General features: G+C 36.0%; 1 protein-coding gene across 1 annotated transcript; it reads right to left on the reverse strand.

The window, feature by feature from the left end:
- Positions 1-5,557: 5,557 nt before the first annotated feature.
- On the reverse strand, positions 5,558-11,488 carry sdhdb (succinate dehydrogenase complex, subunit D, integral membrane protein b). Its single transcript, XM_053507299.1, has 4 exons — positions 11,382-11,488; positions 8,772-8,882; positions 7,909-8,059; positions 5,558-6,542 (listed from the first exon to the last, which is right to left on the reverse strand). Exons 1-4 carry the CDS (start codon positions 11,428-11,430, stop codon positions 6,377-6,379), a joined length of 477 nt encoding a protein of 158 aa, XP_053363274.1. The 5' UTR covers positions 11,431-11,488; the 3' UTR covers positions 5,558-6,376.
- Between the last annotated feature and the right edge of the window lie 1,516 nt (positions 11,489-13,004).

Raw genomic sequence — 13,004 nt, forward strand, 5'->3', positions numbered from 1 at the left:
ATGCAAAGATGCACACATAGACGGGAATCAAACCTGGACCCAGGTGGTGCAAGGCTCTCTTAGCTGAATGACCAAAAGTCCCTATAGAAATGCTCGAACATCTAGCGGAAAAGTGGAGGTTATTATAACCAGAGGTGAAAAGAGTAATAAAATGTTGTACTCAAGTAAAAGTAGTTACTTCAGTAAAATTTTACAAAGTAAAGTTACCAGTCTAAAAATCTACAAAAGTAAAAAGTAGCTCATAAAAAATTTACTCAGAGTAAAAGTTACTGAGTTACTTTTTTTAACAGCGTGAGTGGTGTAGTGTGGTTCAGAAAAGACAATGGGATATAAATCTCAACCTAGTTGTTTTTAATTGAAGGAACACCTTTGCATAATAAAGCTGTTGCCTTGTTTGTGCTTAAAATCAAAATAGCAAATAATTCATAATTTAATGGCATTTCACTTTCAGCTGGGTCTGCATTGTTTTTGTGAGTTTAGTGTGTTTGTTCTACATGCCCAACAATCAATCAGTGCAGTGGTTTCCTTGCAATTTTTTTCCTTCCCCATTGCATAATTATTATTATTATTATTATTATTAAGAATAATTACAATTATTATTTTTAACCCAGTAACGAATATGTTTTAAAATGTGGTGAAGTACAATACTACTTTTTAAACTACTTTAAAAAGTAGAAATAGCAGATTTGCTGTTGGTACAATATCAATTGAGAGGTCAGCCATAACTGAGGATACTAATTCATTCATTCATTTAAAAAAAATGTGGTTTACAGCAGGAAATCAGTCTTAGTAAGATATTCTGTTAAATGCTGGCACTAAAGCTTAAATTACTGATCGAAAGTCATTTACAGTCTTATCAGGTTTTTTTTTTTTTATGTAAACCTGATGGTTTCTTCTAGGCCGAATATGGAGGTGGGTTTTGTGATGATTCCCCAGCAAAGAAGATGAAGGTCTCTTGTACTAAATCACCCACAGTGGATGGGACTGATGCGTTTGAAACAGCATGGTCAGGTATTTCTTCAGTATATGCTTTTTATTTGTACATTAAACAGCAAGTGTTCAGTACATTAAGCTGGTTTCATCCTAAATATTTAGATATCAATTTCTGAATACTACCTTAAATGAATAACATAAATAAATAATAACTGACCAATTGGATCCTTCATCATTTAATACCTGTTTAATATGCTTGTTTCATTCAGACGCAGTCGGAGACATCAATCTCCTGTTCAATAAATATTTAGAGGTGCTGAGGTAGGTGCACAGACATGAACAGTCCTTTCTATAAAAACAGTTATAAAAAATTAATGAGGGACTTGACCAGAAGTAGCTGATCTCTACAGACTTGAGTGGGGCAAAATGGCAGCTAAATAATGAGAGCTTCAAATGAAATTAAACTGAGAGGCTATCACATGATTTATGTATGCAGTATAATATATAGATATAGTACCCAAGAGCACATTCTTAAGCATGTTATTCCGCTTATAGCAGCGGTTTAGCAGGCAGGACCACTTTTCATATGTCTAAAAATAGTTACATTCTGATTAAATGCTTTGAGGATTTAAACACACATCTTACCAGATCAGCGTCCATGTGAATCATTAAGTTGGAATCTTTAATCAGAATAATTTCAGTTGGATTCAAGATTGAAGAAATATTGTCCATGTAAATATAGCTAATTTTGTTTAATGTTTAATTTATTACTGAAGAACATGTCGTGCTTTAATGGTTTATAATTGAATTTATTTTGAATATTCAAGAGTCAAGTTAGTTCCTGTTCTTATCTACATTATAGCTGTGATAAACAATCATTCTTCACCCGCCATTCTGTCTATGTGTACTGTATGTGGAAATCATTTTGTTTGAAGCTTCCGACTTGACTGTTTACATCGAAGCTGATCTAAAAAGATGTGCCAGGGTATACGTAAAACCTTAGATTGTATGGTACTTGGTCTGCGAGCATGTTGCAAGACAAGTCTGTGAATGAGAATTTGTGTGTGCCCTGCGATGGATTGGCACTCTGTACAGGGTGTACTCCGCCTCATGCCCTAAGCCTCCTGGAATAGGCTCCAGGTCCCCGTGACCCTGAATACAGGATAAAGCGGTATAGAAGATGAGTGATTGAGTGATTTCCGCAAAATCCTCAAAAGTAAGTAAAAGCAAGTGTCATTAGAGACGTTCCTTGTTAAAGAAGCTTACTGACAGAGCAGTGATTCCATGTTATGTGTGTAAGAAAATCGTTTTGCACCGCCATGCTTCTTTTCAAAGGTAAAGCTTAGGTTAATTTTTTTATTTTTACTTTATATTTTGTATAGATTTTTTTATATGAATATTTTTTGGTTGTGGAACGAATCATCCGAGTTTCCATTATTTCACTTTGATATACAAGACAAATTATGCTCGCAATCCAAGGTTTAACTGTAACAGTTTTCGTTATCTGCTAGGAATATAACAAAAGAAGATGCAAAAAGAAAAAGTAAAAAGGTATTTTTTTTAACTTTGAGGTTAGGTTAGGCTTCCTTTCTTTTCTGATAAATCTCACCTTCTGCCTTTTGATTGGTTAGAAGAACTCAGTCTCATCTTTGATTGGTTAGAGGTTTTACTATGTTTGAAATGGTTCCTCAGCCAAAGACCTAGTAGATGAAAGTAAAGACTGGTGGGAAAGAGTTGTTCTTATGCAGTAAAATGGTCAGGAATGGAAGAAAAACCTCCTTCTTGGGAACACCCAATGTTACTTCCACATGGACAAACATGCACAAAAGGAATATATTTATTCTGAAAAGCAAGAAACATTAGCATTGAGCATTTAACATGTCTAATATTTACTTCATTTAATATTCATCCCATTCTGATTAATTCTGAGATATTTACATGCTATATGCATATTTGGGTCCATTAAAGGCACCTTCTGTCTTTCTGTATCTGTTTGATGTGTTGCACACAACAAACTAAAATATTAAACGCGAATGAGAAACTCCTTCCGTAACCGTAAAATAAATGCCTCCAAACACACAATCTTCACCACATTAACAGTTATAAAATTATTTGTTAGACAACATATATGTGATTATTATTGACTTATGATTTAGTGTCTGCAGTACAAGTAACAGTCTTATAAAATGTAAATATCTAAACAATAACATAACACATTAGTATAAACACAGATCATGTTGCAGCTGGATATATGTGCTGTTATATGATGTGGTAAAATAAAGTACAGTACACTATGGTATAAACATGAGCAGCTTGTAATTTATATAGAGTACGATGTGCAGTATTGTGTGTAATTCCCTGTAGACACTCAAGAGTCAACAATGTAAATTCCACATTCATATTGAGTGCATTCATAATATATAATTAATAATTGTTAAATCCAAAATATTATCCATCATTGCTTTGATTGTGTAAAGCTGCTTTGCGATAATGACAGTTGTTATTTTACAAATTAAATCGAATGCACGACCTGACGCATGTCACGTTTTGTTTTTTTCATAGCAAAAAAACAAAACCAAACAAAGCTTATACACATACAGTACATTGAGATTCACTGATCATTTCTGTCTGTATGTGGACATGTCTTTAGAGAGCGAGCTGCGGTGGAAGCAGCACAGATTCAGGAGCTGACCAACATTCTGACCGAAGCTTTGACCTTGGAGTCACAACTTAAGGAGAAGAAGGAGCACCTTAAACGGTCTTTGGCTATTATTTCAGACAAACTACAGGGATAGTCATCTGACACAGAGGGTAAACCGGGTAGGGTACTGGAGCAATAATTGGGATTTGAGTTTGATTTGACTATGTGAAAGTCTGATGTTTTTGCATTTTGCTGTTATGATTTTTGCGTTTATTTCTTAGGCTCTAATAATTTTGTTATGAATCCTGTATAAAAGACTATTGACAATATTACTTTGTCTAAAAGCTAACTTTGCAATATATATGTTTATTTTAACATGCTTGAACACATAACAGCAACTTGAGTGATATTGGAAGTTCATAATTCAGTTTTGTCATCTTATGACTGGTTCAGAGTTCATTGTTATACTGTGACATTCTTTTTTTGCTCAACACGTTGTAGTCAAGGGTTTATGGTATCTTTATGTTCTAGCTTTGTTACGGTCTGTTGATGCAATACAGGATGTTTTCTAGCAACATGGGAACTTAATTTTTTTTTGTAAACATTTTTGTCTGATCAATTGCTAAATTATATTTTTCTCTGCACCTGACAAACTGAAACCCTTGTTGGTAAAATAATTTAGGCTTACTTATTGAGGGTTGTAATTCCTATCAAAACCCATCCCCATATCCATAATTAAAAGAAATGATGTTACTTATAAATCAGACCTATACAAAAGTGCATCTAAAAAAATTTAACCCATATATTATATATTGATTAATTGAAAAGCAAAATATTTTAAGCTTTTTTTGTTTTATTTTGATTATGTATCTCTCAATCTGGGTCAGTACATGCAACCATCTTTATGGGTAAGACTGTTGACTTGACAGTTGTCCAGAAGATCATCCATAAGGACAGTAAGCCACAGAAGGTCACAGCTGAGAGGGCTGGCTGTACGCACTGCTGTATTGAAGTATATTCATGGAAAGTTGAATGGATTCGTATAATTTGTAAACATGCAAAAACAACAAGGATGACTGAAGATTGTCAAGCAAGGCCCAGTCAAGAATTCGGGAGAACTTTAAAACTTTACTGGAGTCAGTGGATCAAGAGCCACCATGTACACATGTTTTCAGAAAATATGCTTGCATTCCTTATGCCTACACATTCCTAAACCAGAGACGAAGGAGCTTACTTGGGCATGGGAGGAACAAAACTGGACTGTTGCTTAGTGGTCTAAAGGCCCCTTTTTCAGATTAAAGTAAAATTTTACATTTCACATTTGCACATTACATTTGGATATCAAGGTCCCAGAGTCTGGAGAAAGAGTGGAAAGGCATATAAACCATGCTGCTTGAAGGGCAGTGTGAAGTTTTTACAGTCACTTGTTACTTGGGGTGCCATGTCACCTGCTGGTGTTGGTCCACTGTGTTTCATCAAGTCCAAAGTCAAGAAAATTGGGCACTTCATGCTTTCACGAGCTAGCTGGCAAGCTTTAGTGCTGATTTCCTTCCCCCCATTTAACAATAATTTATTGTCTGTTACATTTTTTACCCACTTGATTTCATATGTGCAATTCAGAGCAATTTTTGTCATGAAGTTCTGCTTTATAAAGGATCTAGGCCAGAGCTCTTCAACTTTCTTCCTACAGGGCCAGTGTCCAGCACAGTTTGGTGAATTACAGTACAAACTGTGCTGGACCCTGGCCCTCCAGGACTGGAGAAGAAGAGCCCTGATCTAGGCTTTATTGTAGATCGTTATAACAGCAGTTCCTTGTTATTTCCTACCAGGATACACTTACTCAGTTAATTAGCAGAATGAAAAGAATTGTATTTTATCTTATTTTTATATTAGCATAATTAGATTATATCTTGCCCCCCCTTTGCATTTGCAAGAAAATACAACAAGAAAAAATGGAGTCAAGAGAGGCTTTGCACAACTTCATTGATTTAAGATTTAAATCCATTCAGTCCTTTATTTCAGTGAGGTCAAAGATAAATTGCCTTATGCAAAGCATTTATATATGATAAAGCTGTTTAATAACATTAAGTGACAGACTGGCAGATTTGAGTCCATGTCTTAATATGTAAGACCCACATGTTTACACGTAAGCAGATGACTCGTTTTACAGTATTCTCACCATGGTTGCAGATAAATTACAAGAGTATGATAAATTTTACAAGAGTAAAATTCAAAGTATGATCAATGAAAGAAATAAGGCCATGTTAAATGTATGCATGAAAATGCTTAATTAGACTGAATTAAGGCTGTCAAGTTAATAGATTTAACAGCCGTGCCTGTTACTGACTCAAAGTTCTTCCTTCCAAAAAGATGACATCAGAGTTCGATTTAAACGGGAAGTAAGGCAGAACGAGGAAAAGGTTCTCATGCGTGTTTTCAGTGTATAAAAATAATTCAACACATGAAAAAAAAATATTATTTGATGTTTGACATGCACAGCAATTGTTAGGATATTTCCCCTTGGTATCTATACAAAGACTATTCCTATGAAAACCATTCAGTGTGGATATAAGCTTTAATGCACTTTCCAAAAAAAAAAAAAAAAAAAGGGTCAGCCCATACCCCTGTATTTATATGCTGTCATAATTTAAGCTGAAAAAATATTCAATTTGGTGAACAGCAATTTTAAACACTAATGAATCAATCTGGTCAAAATTATATTCATACAATTTACAATGGATTCTGCACCAACCGGGGAGGAAAAAAACCTTCAGGACCCGGACCACTTTCCCAACAGTCCACCTACTTACTCCAGAGGAGAGCCACAGCTTTACAGATCCCTACATCATGGTAATTAAAGTAGGAAAGCCCTGCAAAGGTGACAGTGGACAGAATGAAGAGAGCTGCTCGGGCCAACTTGATTTTCGACTCTCCGTGAACGTAGTCAGTCACAACCTGGCCCAACCCCCTGAAAGAGAAATTCCACACAATTAGTTTAGAGTGTTTAACTAAACATATTTTGCATAATTTAAATTGTAAAATGTAAATCTAGTACTCCACTGTATGTTTGTGCGTATGAAATTTGACATCACAGTTATAGGTACTGTATGTGCCCCTTCCTTAAAGTGTTTCCACAAAGCTGAAAAGCCACCATCTATACGAGATGTCTTTGTGTGGTTTAGCATTACAGTTTCCTGCCCTGGAACCAAAGACCCGCTGAGCACACCAGGCCTTCCTACTGGATCAACATCCATTATACAGTTGAGATACTTATATGTTAAAGTTACATATACAGTAGCGTATTAATTGTCAAAATGTTCATATTATAGGTAAATTTTGTGCTTCAGTAATTTAGGGGCAACTGTTTCTGTGAAGAGCAAATAGAAATGAGTTTACTCCAGTAAAGCTATTTTTGATAAACTGCTTTCAGTAGTTTTACATTCCTAAACGTAAGACCAAAGCGAATTACTCATTCATTTGAGTTAGTTTTTTAAACAGCAGTAGAAGAAAATATCAACTATTCAATGTATTCGTAGCACTTTCTTCTGACAAGGGTACTTTAACAAATATAGAAAGGTCAAATTATTTACCTGCATTAAACAAATAAGGAAAATGCAGAAATGACTGATTTTGGGTTAAGAACTGTCTAATATGCACTTCCGTGTGGCGCAGAGGTAACAAGCTCTAAAAGATGCGGTCTCGGACAGCTTTTGGCCATCCCTGATTGGTACAGTAGTTGTAGCCTTGTTGCGGGTGGGTGGCCTAATGACTGGTAGGACTTGGCGATGATTAAATTAGAATCAGGGGTGTGAAAAAACAAAGTGTTTAATACATTATTAAAACCTGAAAGAATAGTGTGAACAATTCAATACAGGAGTTTGCGTAGAGCCAGACATTATAAATCACAGCTATGTTTAATAGTGAAAATAAGTGTGTTTTCACACACAATGTAAAGAGAACAAGACTAAACAGCTGTAGTGCTGTAAGAAAGCTATTTGTTATATTGAGACTAATTGGAAAAAGGCTTGAATGAGCAATAGAAAAAGGTCATGTGATTTGATGAGTCCAGACTGACTATTTTCCAGAGTGATGGGTCCATCAGAGTAAGAACAGAAGAGCATTAAACGATGCACCCATCATGCACAGTGGCCAGTGTACAAGCCTCTGGAGGCAGCGTTATGATCTAGGGTTGTTTCACCTTTTTTTCCCCCTAACAAGGCAGCGAATCTTCAGATTTTCATTTTCTTTCCAAAGCCAACCAACCAACTTTTATTTTTGGTTTTCCCTTTAAAACAGAAATGACCAAAAGGTTAAAAGGGGGAATATATTCTTACCAGTGGCCATGCAGAGTGATCGCTGCAGCCAGGGAGTAGTCCATGACAGGGCCAGGGTAGAAATAGGCGATAGGACCCATGCTTAGGAGGAGAACACTCAGCATTCGCTCTCCCGTCCAGTGCAGGGAGGCCGCTTTAGTCCCAGAGACAGCTGTGGAAAATCACTGACAGTTTAATGACATGCCGTTATGTGTAGGAAGTGAACAAGTACAAAACATCTGGAGGAGCAGTTTGGCAATGAAGATGAGTCTCTAAGAATCTAAAAAAGAACTGTTGAGAGACTGTTGACTATGGTAAGAGACTGTTACCATAAAACATCTAAATGGTGAAAACATTTTTAAAAAGGCTGTACATCAGTGTCAAGGTGGCTCGGAGTCCACTGCAATCGTTTCTGTATACATTCAGTGCGTGGAACGCCTGATCTGTGAAACTCTTCTCAGCAACTTGAAGGAGAGACAGTCTGTGGGAACTGTTCAGACAATTGTTCACCAACACGACTTGCATGTTACAGGCACTCGTACAGTCTTGAAGTTGTTCCAAGCTGTTCCTCCATGTTCGGGCCATTAAAGGAGTTCTTGGAAAGCCAGCATTTCGGACATAAAGCAGGCAGTCTGTTCATAAAGTAAATTGAGATGCCATGACCGAGCATTCAGCGCAACTAAAAACTACTGACCTCAAGAGACTGTAAATGTAACTGAAACCTAGTTACATTTGAAAAAGCTTTTACAAACTCCAAACACTCACACGCATGACACAAAAAGATGTGAGACAGATCTGTGCACCTGCAAACCGGTGCAATCCAGTTGGCCAGGTTTTGTTAAAACAGTGTTATTGTCCGATGATGTGTTTTGCATTCTGCTTACCATTACAGGATGGTGTTGCATGTATTTTGGCTCTGAGCAAGTACTGGTGGTCCTGGTCCTTTTTACATGCTGCCAAAGGTCTGATGAGAGAAGCGCTGCGGAATAACAGAGCTGGAGGAAAACAGCAGAAGAGACTGTTAAACAAGATAAGTTTATGTACATAAGGCACTACAATGCATCTTGAAAATGTTATATTGTGGAATGGTTAATTTTCTTTGGTTATTTGATTTAAAAATTAAACTCGTATATGTTCTAGATTCATTACATGAAAGTGTAATATTTCAGGCCTTTCTTGTTTTAATTTAGATTATTACAGCTTACATAAATCCAGAATCTCAAAATATTGGAATATCTCACAAGATCAATCAAAAAGTTATAAGACAGAAATTCGGAAAAAGTATGTTCATTTGTGCACTCAGTACTTGGTCAGGGCTCCTTCAGCACAAACTACTGAAATAATAAATGGCAAAGCCATGATTAGCCTGTGACACTGCTGAGGTGTTACTAAAGTACCAGGTTGCTTTGATGGTAGCCTTTAGTTCTTCAGTGTTGTTGGGTCGGGATGTTTTTCATCTTCCTCCTGACAGTAACTTGTAGATTCTCTGGGGGGTTCAGGTCAGGCAAGTTGGCTAGACAATCATGTACAGTAATATCATGGTCAGCAAATCAGTTAGTGGTAGTTTTGACACTGTGGACAAGTGCTAATTCCTGCTGAAAAATGAAACGCCATCTATATCCATGTCAGCAGATGGAAACATGAAGTGTTGTACTTTGTGCTGACTTTGGACTTGATAAAACACAGTGGACCAACACCAGCAGATGACGTGTCACCCAAAAGACTTACTTTCTCCTGAAACAAGGATATTGAACCACTGACCAAGTAATTTTCCCCCATAGCCCAGATGAGACGCTTCTGATGTCTCTGTTTCCGGGGTGGTCTGATACTAGAAACGCAACAACTGTAGCCCACTTCCTAAAGACATCTGTACATGGTGGCTCTTGATAAATTCACTCCAGTCTCACTTCATTCCTTGTGAAACTCTCCCAAGTTCTTGACTTTACTTGACAATCATTCATTCCACCCACATGCAGATCCTGATGCCTGTATGCTACCATTTACCTGCGAATGGAGTGTGTGGTCAACTTGCTGCCGCTCCTCACGCTGCTCCAATGTTTTGTTCCAATGTTCAGGTGTTTCAGTAACTATAAACTTAGCCTAAAGTACATGTTTTATCCATGGACAATGCTGCCTACTGTTACATTTAGTGAGGAATGCTTGTAACAAGCTCACAGTATGACAAAGGTTGATGATGATGCTGCCTACTGTAACAACCGGGGAGGAATGCCTGTGACATGTCTGTGACAGAACTACCACTGGCGACGTCTACGCAAACAACGGCGCCACAAACGGACATTCTGTTTTATACACAGTGGTGCCTTGGCATAAAAATTTAAGTTAAAGAGTTCTTTAAAAAATTAACAACTGTACAATCTTATGTTTTTGCATGTAAAGAAACAATAAAAACTATTACAAAAGACATGAAGTAAAGCATGGAATAAATAGACATCAAATCTCATTTAACCTTAATTTGTTATTCCTCCTGGCACCGGCTGCTTTTCTACACTAAACTGAATGCAAAAGAACCCACAAAAAATTTGTAAACTCGCTTTTCTTGGCTTAAGGCTCCCGGATGTACGTGCAACTCAGCCAGTGTTTAGTTCGTTCGCAAAATATCAGTTTTTAATACGAAAATTCATAACGTGGGGTGTTCGCTGTATATAGATACTGGGAAACCGTAAATTAAATATTCTAATATTTTGAGATACCGGATTATAGTTGTGCTTATAAAAGTGCTATACGCTGTAATAATTAAAATGAAAATTTTTTTTTAAAATATTTCACTATACATATAACATTCTAGAATATATGAGTTTCACATTATAAATTAAATGAAGGAAATTATAGAATTTATTTATATTATACATTTTTAGATGCACTGGTGATAGATAGATACTTTATTGATTTAAATATTTATTTTGATTGTGTAAAGCTGCTTTAGGACAATGCCAATTGTTAAAAGCGCTATACAAATAAAATTGAATTGAATTGAATTTTTTAAAGGAAATTTCAGATATTGAACAAACCCGTTTTAAATCATATCATTTTATCAGTTGGATAATAAAAAGAGGTAGAAACATATCTGAACAAATCATTCTCTCTAGCTGGCTTTTCTTTTAATTTAATTCCATGCACATTACACAAAGCAAGTTATATAAATCACTGGTTATAAATAGAGCTATTAATAACAAATAGAAATCAGCAATAACCAGCGTGTATTTAGATCAGACCTGGTGAATCAGTTTAATGTCTAACCTTCAGTAAGTCTGTCTCTCTGTCAGAGTTTCACTGGAGTTCAGTGATTAAGATAATCATGGCTGGGTTTGACATTTGCTCTAAACAGGAACTGCGTGCTGTTTGCTAACTGATATCCGAGTTAACGCTGCGTTTCAGAAGGACAAACTATGGATTTATTGAAATTTATTACATGAACACTACTATGTTTTCAGAGATAAATAACAATAAATAACAGCTGAAAGTACAGCACTCACGGCTAACTCCTCTGTTGCAAACGGAGCTGATCCTTACTAGGGCCGCCATGGCGATTCCAAACAGCCAAGGTCACTGTGTCTCACCCGGAAGTAGTTCCTGTTGTCCGAAGACGTGCGTCGTAAAAGGCTAAATTGCGCCATAAATATTTCACTCCGGATATCGGAATATATATGCTGTTTGGTAATGCAGTGTGCCGTTTTACACGGAGCCGAAAAAAACAGTGGCTACAACATAAATTGTACTGTACTGATTACTAAAAGTTTAGAAGTCAGCCTATAGGAAAAAGCAGAGGCGGGATCTGCGGCGCCATCTTGGATGGGTCAACCATCCTAGCCAAGTGGATATTTCCACCAGATACTAGAATGAATTAATAAAAGGCAGAATATGTTTCCTTATATTGTGCAGTTGTAAATCGAATATATTTTTATCATGATATTCTGAAGTTATATATTAGGATTTTAACATTTTCTCAAAAATACTTACTTTGCTTTACTGTTAGAATCTAGACTTGTTATACCAACAGTCTCTCACTGGACCGCTGTCAAAACATTTCTTTTACCTTAGAACAATTAGCTGTTTTCTCAGAAATGTGTCTCTATTTTCTCAGATTAAAATCTGAGAGACAATTTACAATTTGTGCTAAAATCCACATATATCCATATTATCTGTTTAAAATCAGATAAGATTATTTTTTATTAAAAAATAAATTAACAAATAGCATAGGATTGAAAGAGGGGTATTAACTATTATGACTGTAGAACTATAGCTTACATTAGGTTTTATTGTTGTGCATCTATACAGAAAAAAAATGATGCCCGGAGTTCTTTAGAATTGCACAAATTTCTGTTTTATATTGAATGAAGGTATTAAATGAATGAATGTAACATTACATAAGTATATGTAAAACAAAATTGAGTTAAAACACATACAGTATGTAAATCTGTCTTTAGTTTAAATTGATGTGAATATAAATACATTGTCATCTTTTGTTGAGGATGTTTATTAATGTGTGGGTTTGCCTCTCAGCCAAGGGAGTGGGCTTACTCACTAACACAGCCATGTATAAAGCATGGTATGAAAACATACTGTGAGAGCAACTTCTACATACTGTCTGAGAACAGTTTAGTGATGAACAATGCCTTTCCATGCCTTTGCCATAAGGCAAAAGTGGCTTGGGGAAAGAAACTTCGAAATTTTGTGTACATGGCCAAGAAAATCCCCAGACCTTAATCCCATTAGGAACTTGTGATCATTCCTTAAGAGGCGGGTGGACAAATAAAAACCCCTCAAATTCTGAGAAACTCCAAGCATTTATTATGCAAGGATAGGCTGCGATCAGTCAGGATGTGGCCCAGAAGTTGGTTGACAAAGAAGGGTCCATACTGCAAATATTGTTTTGTTTAGTTTTTTTGCATAAACAATGTAATCGTTAATAAAAGCCTTTGACACTTATAAAATGCTTGTAATTATACTTCAGTATATCATAGTAAGATTTAAAAACATTGAAGCAGCAGATTTCGTTTTTGTGTCATTCTCAAAGCTTTTATTCATGGCTGTAGTTATTTACAAAGAAATTATTGTAAATAAATAGCAAAAAATATGAACTTTTTTATTTATAATAA

Source organism: Clarias gariepinus, chromosome 11 (genome assembly GCF_024256425.1).
Source record: "Clarias gariepinus isolate MV-2021 ecotype Netherlands chromosome 11, CGAR_prim_01v2, whole genome shotgun sequence".
Classification (NCBI taxonomy): domain Eukaryota; kingdom Metazoa; phylum Chordata; class Actinopteri; order Siluriformes; family Clariidae; genus Clarias; species Clarias gariepinus.

What these genes read in the sequence shown, in the direction of transcription:
- sdhdb (XM_053507299.1), bottom strand. Translation starts at nt 11,430, where the DNA reads ATGGCGGCCCTAGTAAGGATCAGCTCCGTTTGCAACAGAGGAGTTAGC. An exon ending in TTGCAACAGAGGAGTTAGCC is followed by an intron (nt 8,883 to 11,381) that starts GTGAGTGCTGTA and finishes GTTTTCCTCCAG; the next exon opens with CTCTGTTATTCCGCAGCGCT. An exon ending in TGCAACACCATCCTGTAATG is followed by an intron (nt 8,060 to 8,771) that starts GTAAGCAGAATG and finishes GATTTTCCACAG; the next exon opens with CTGTCTCTGGGACTAAAGCG.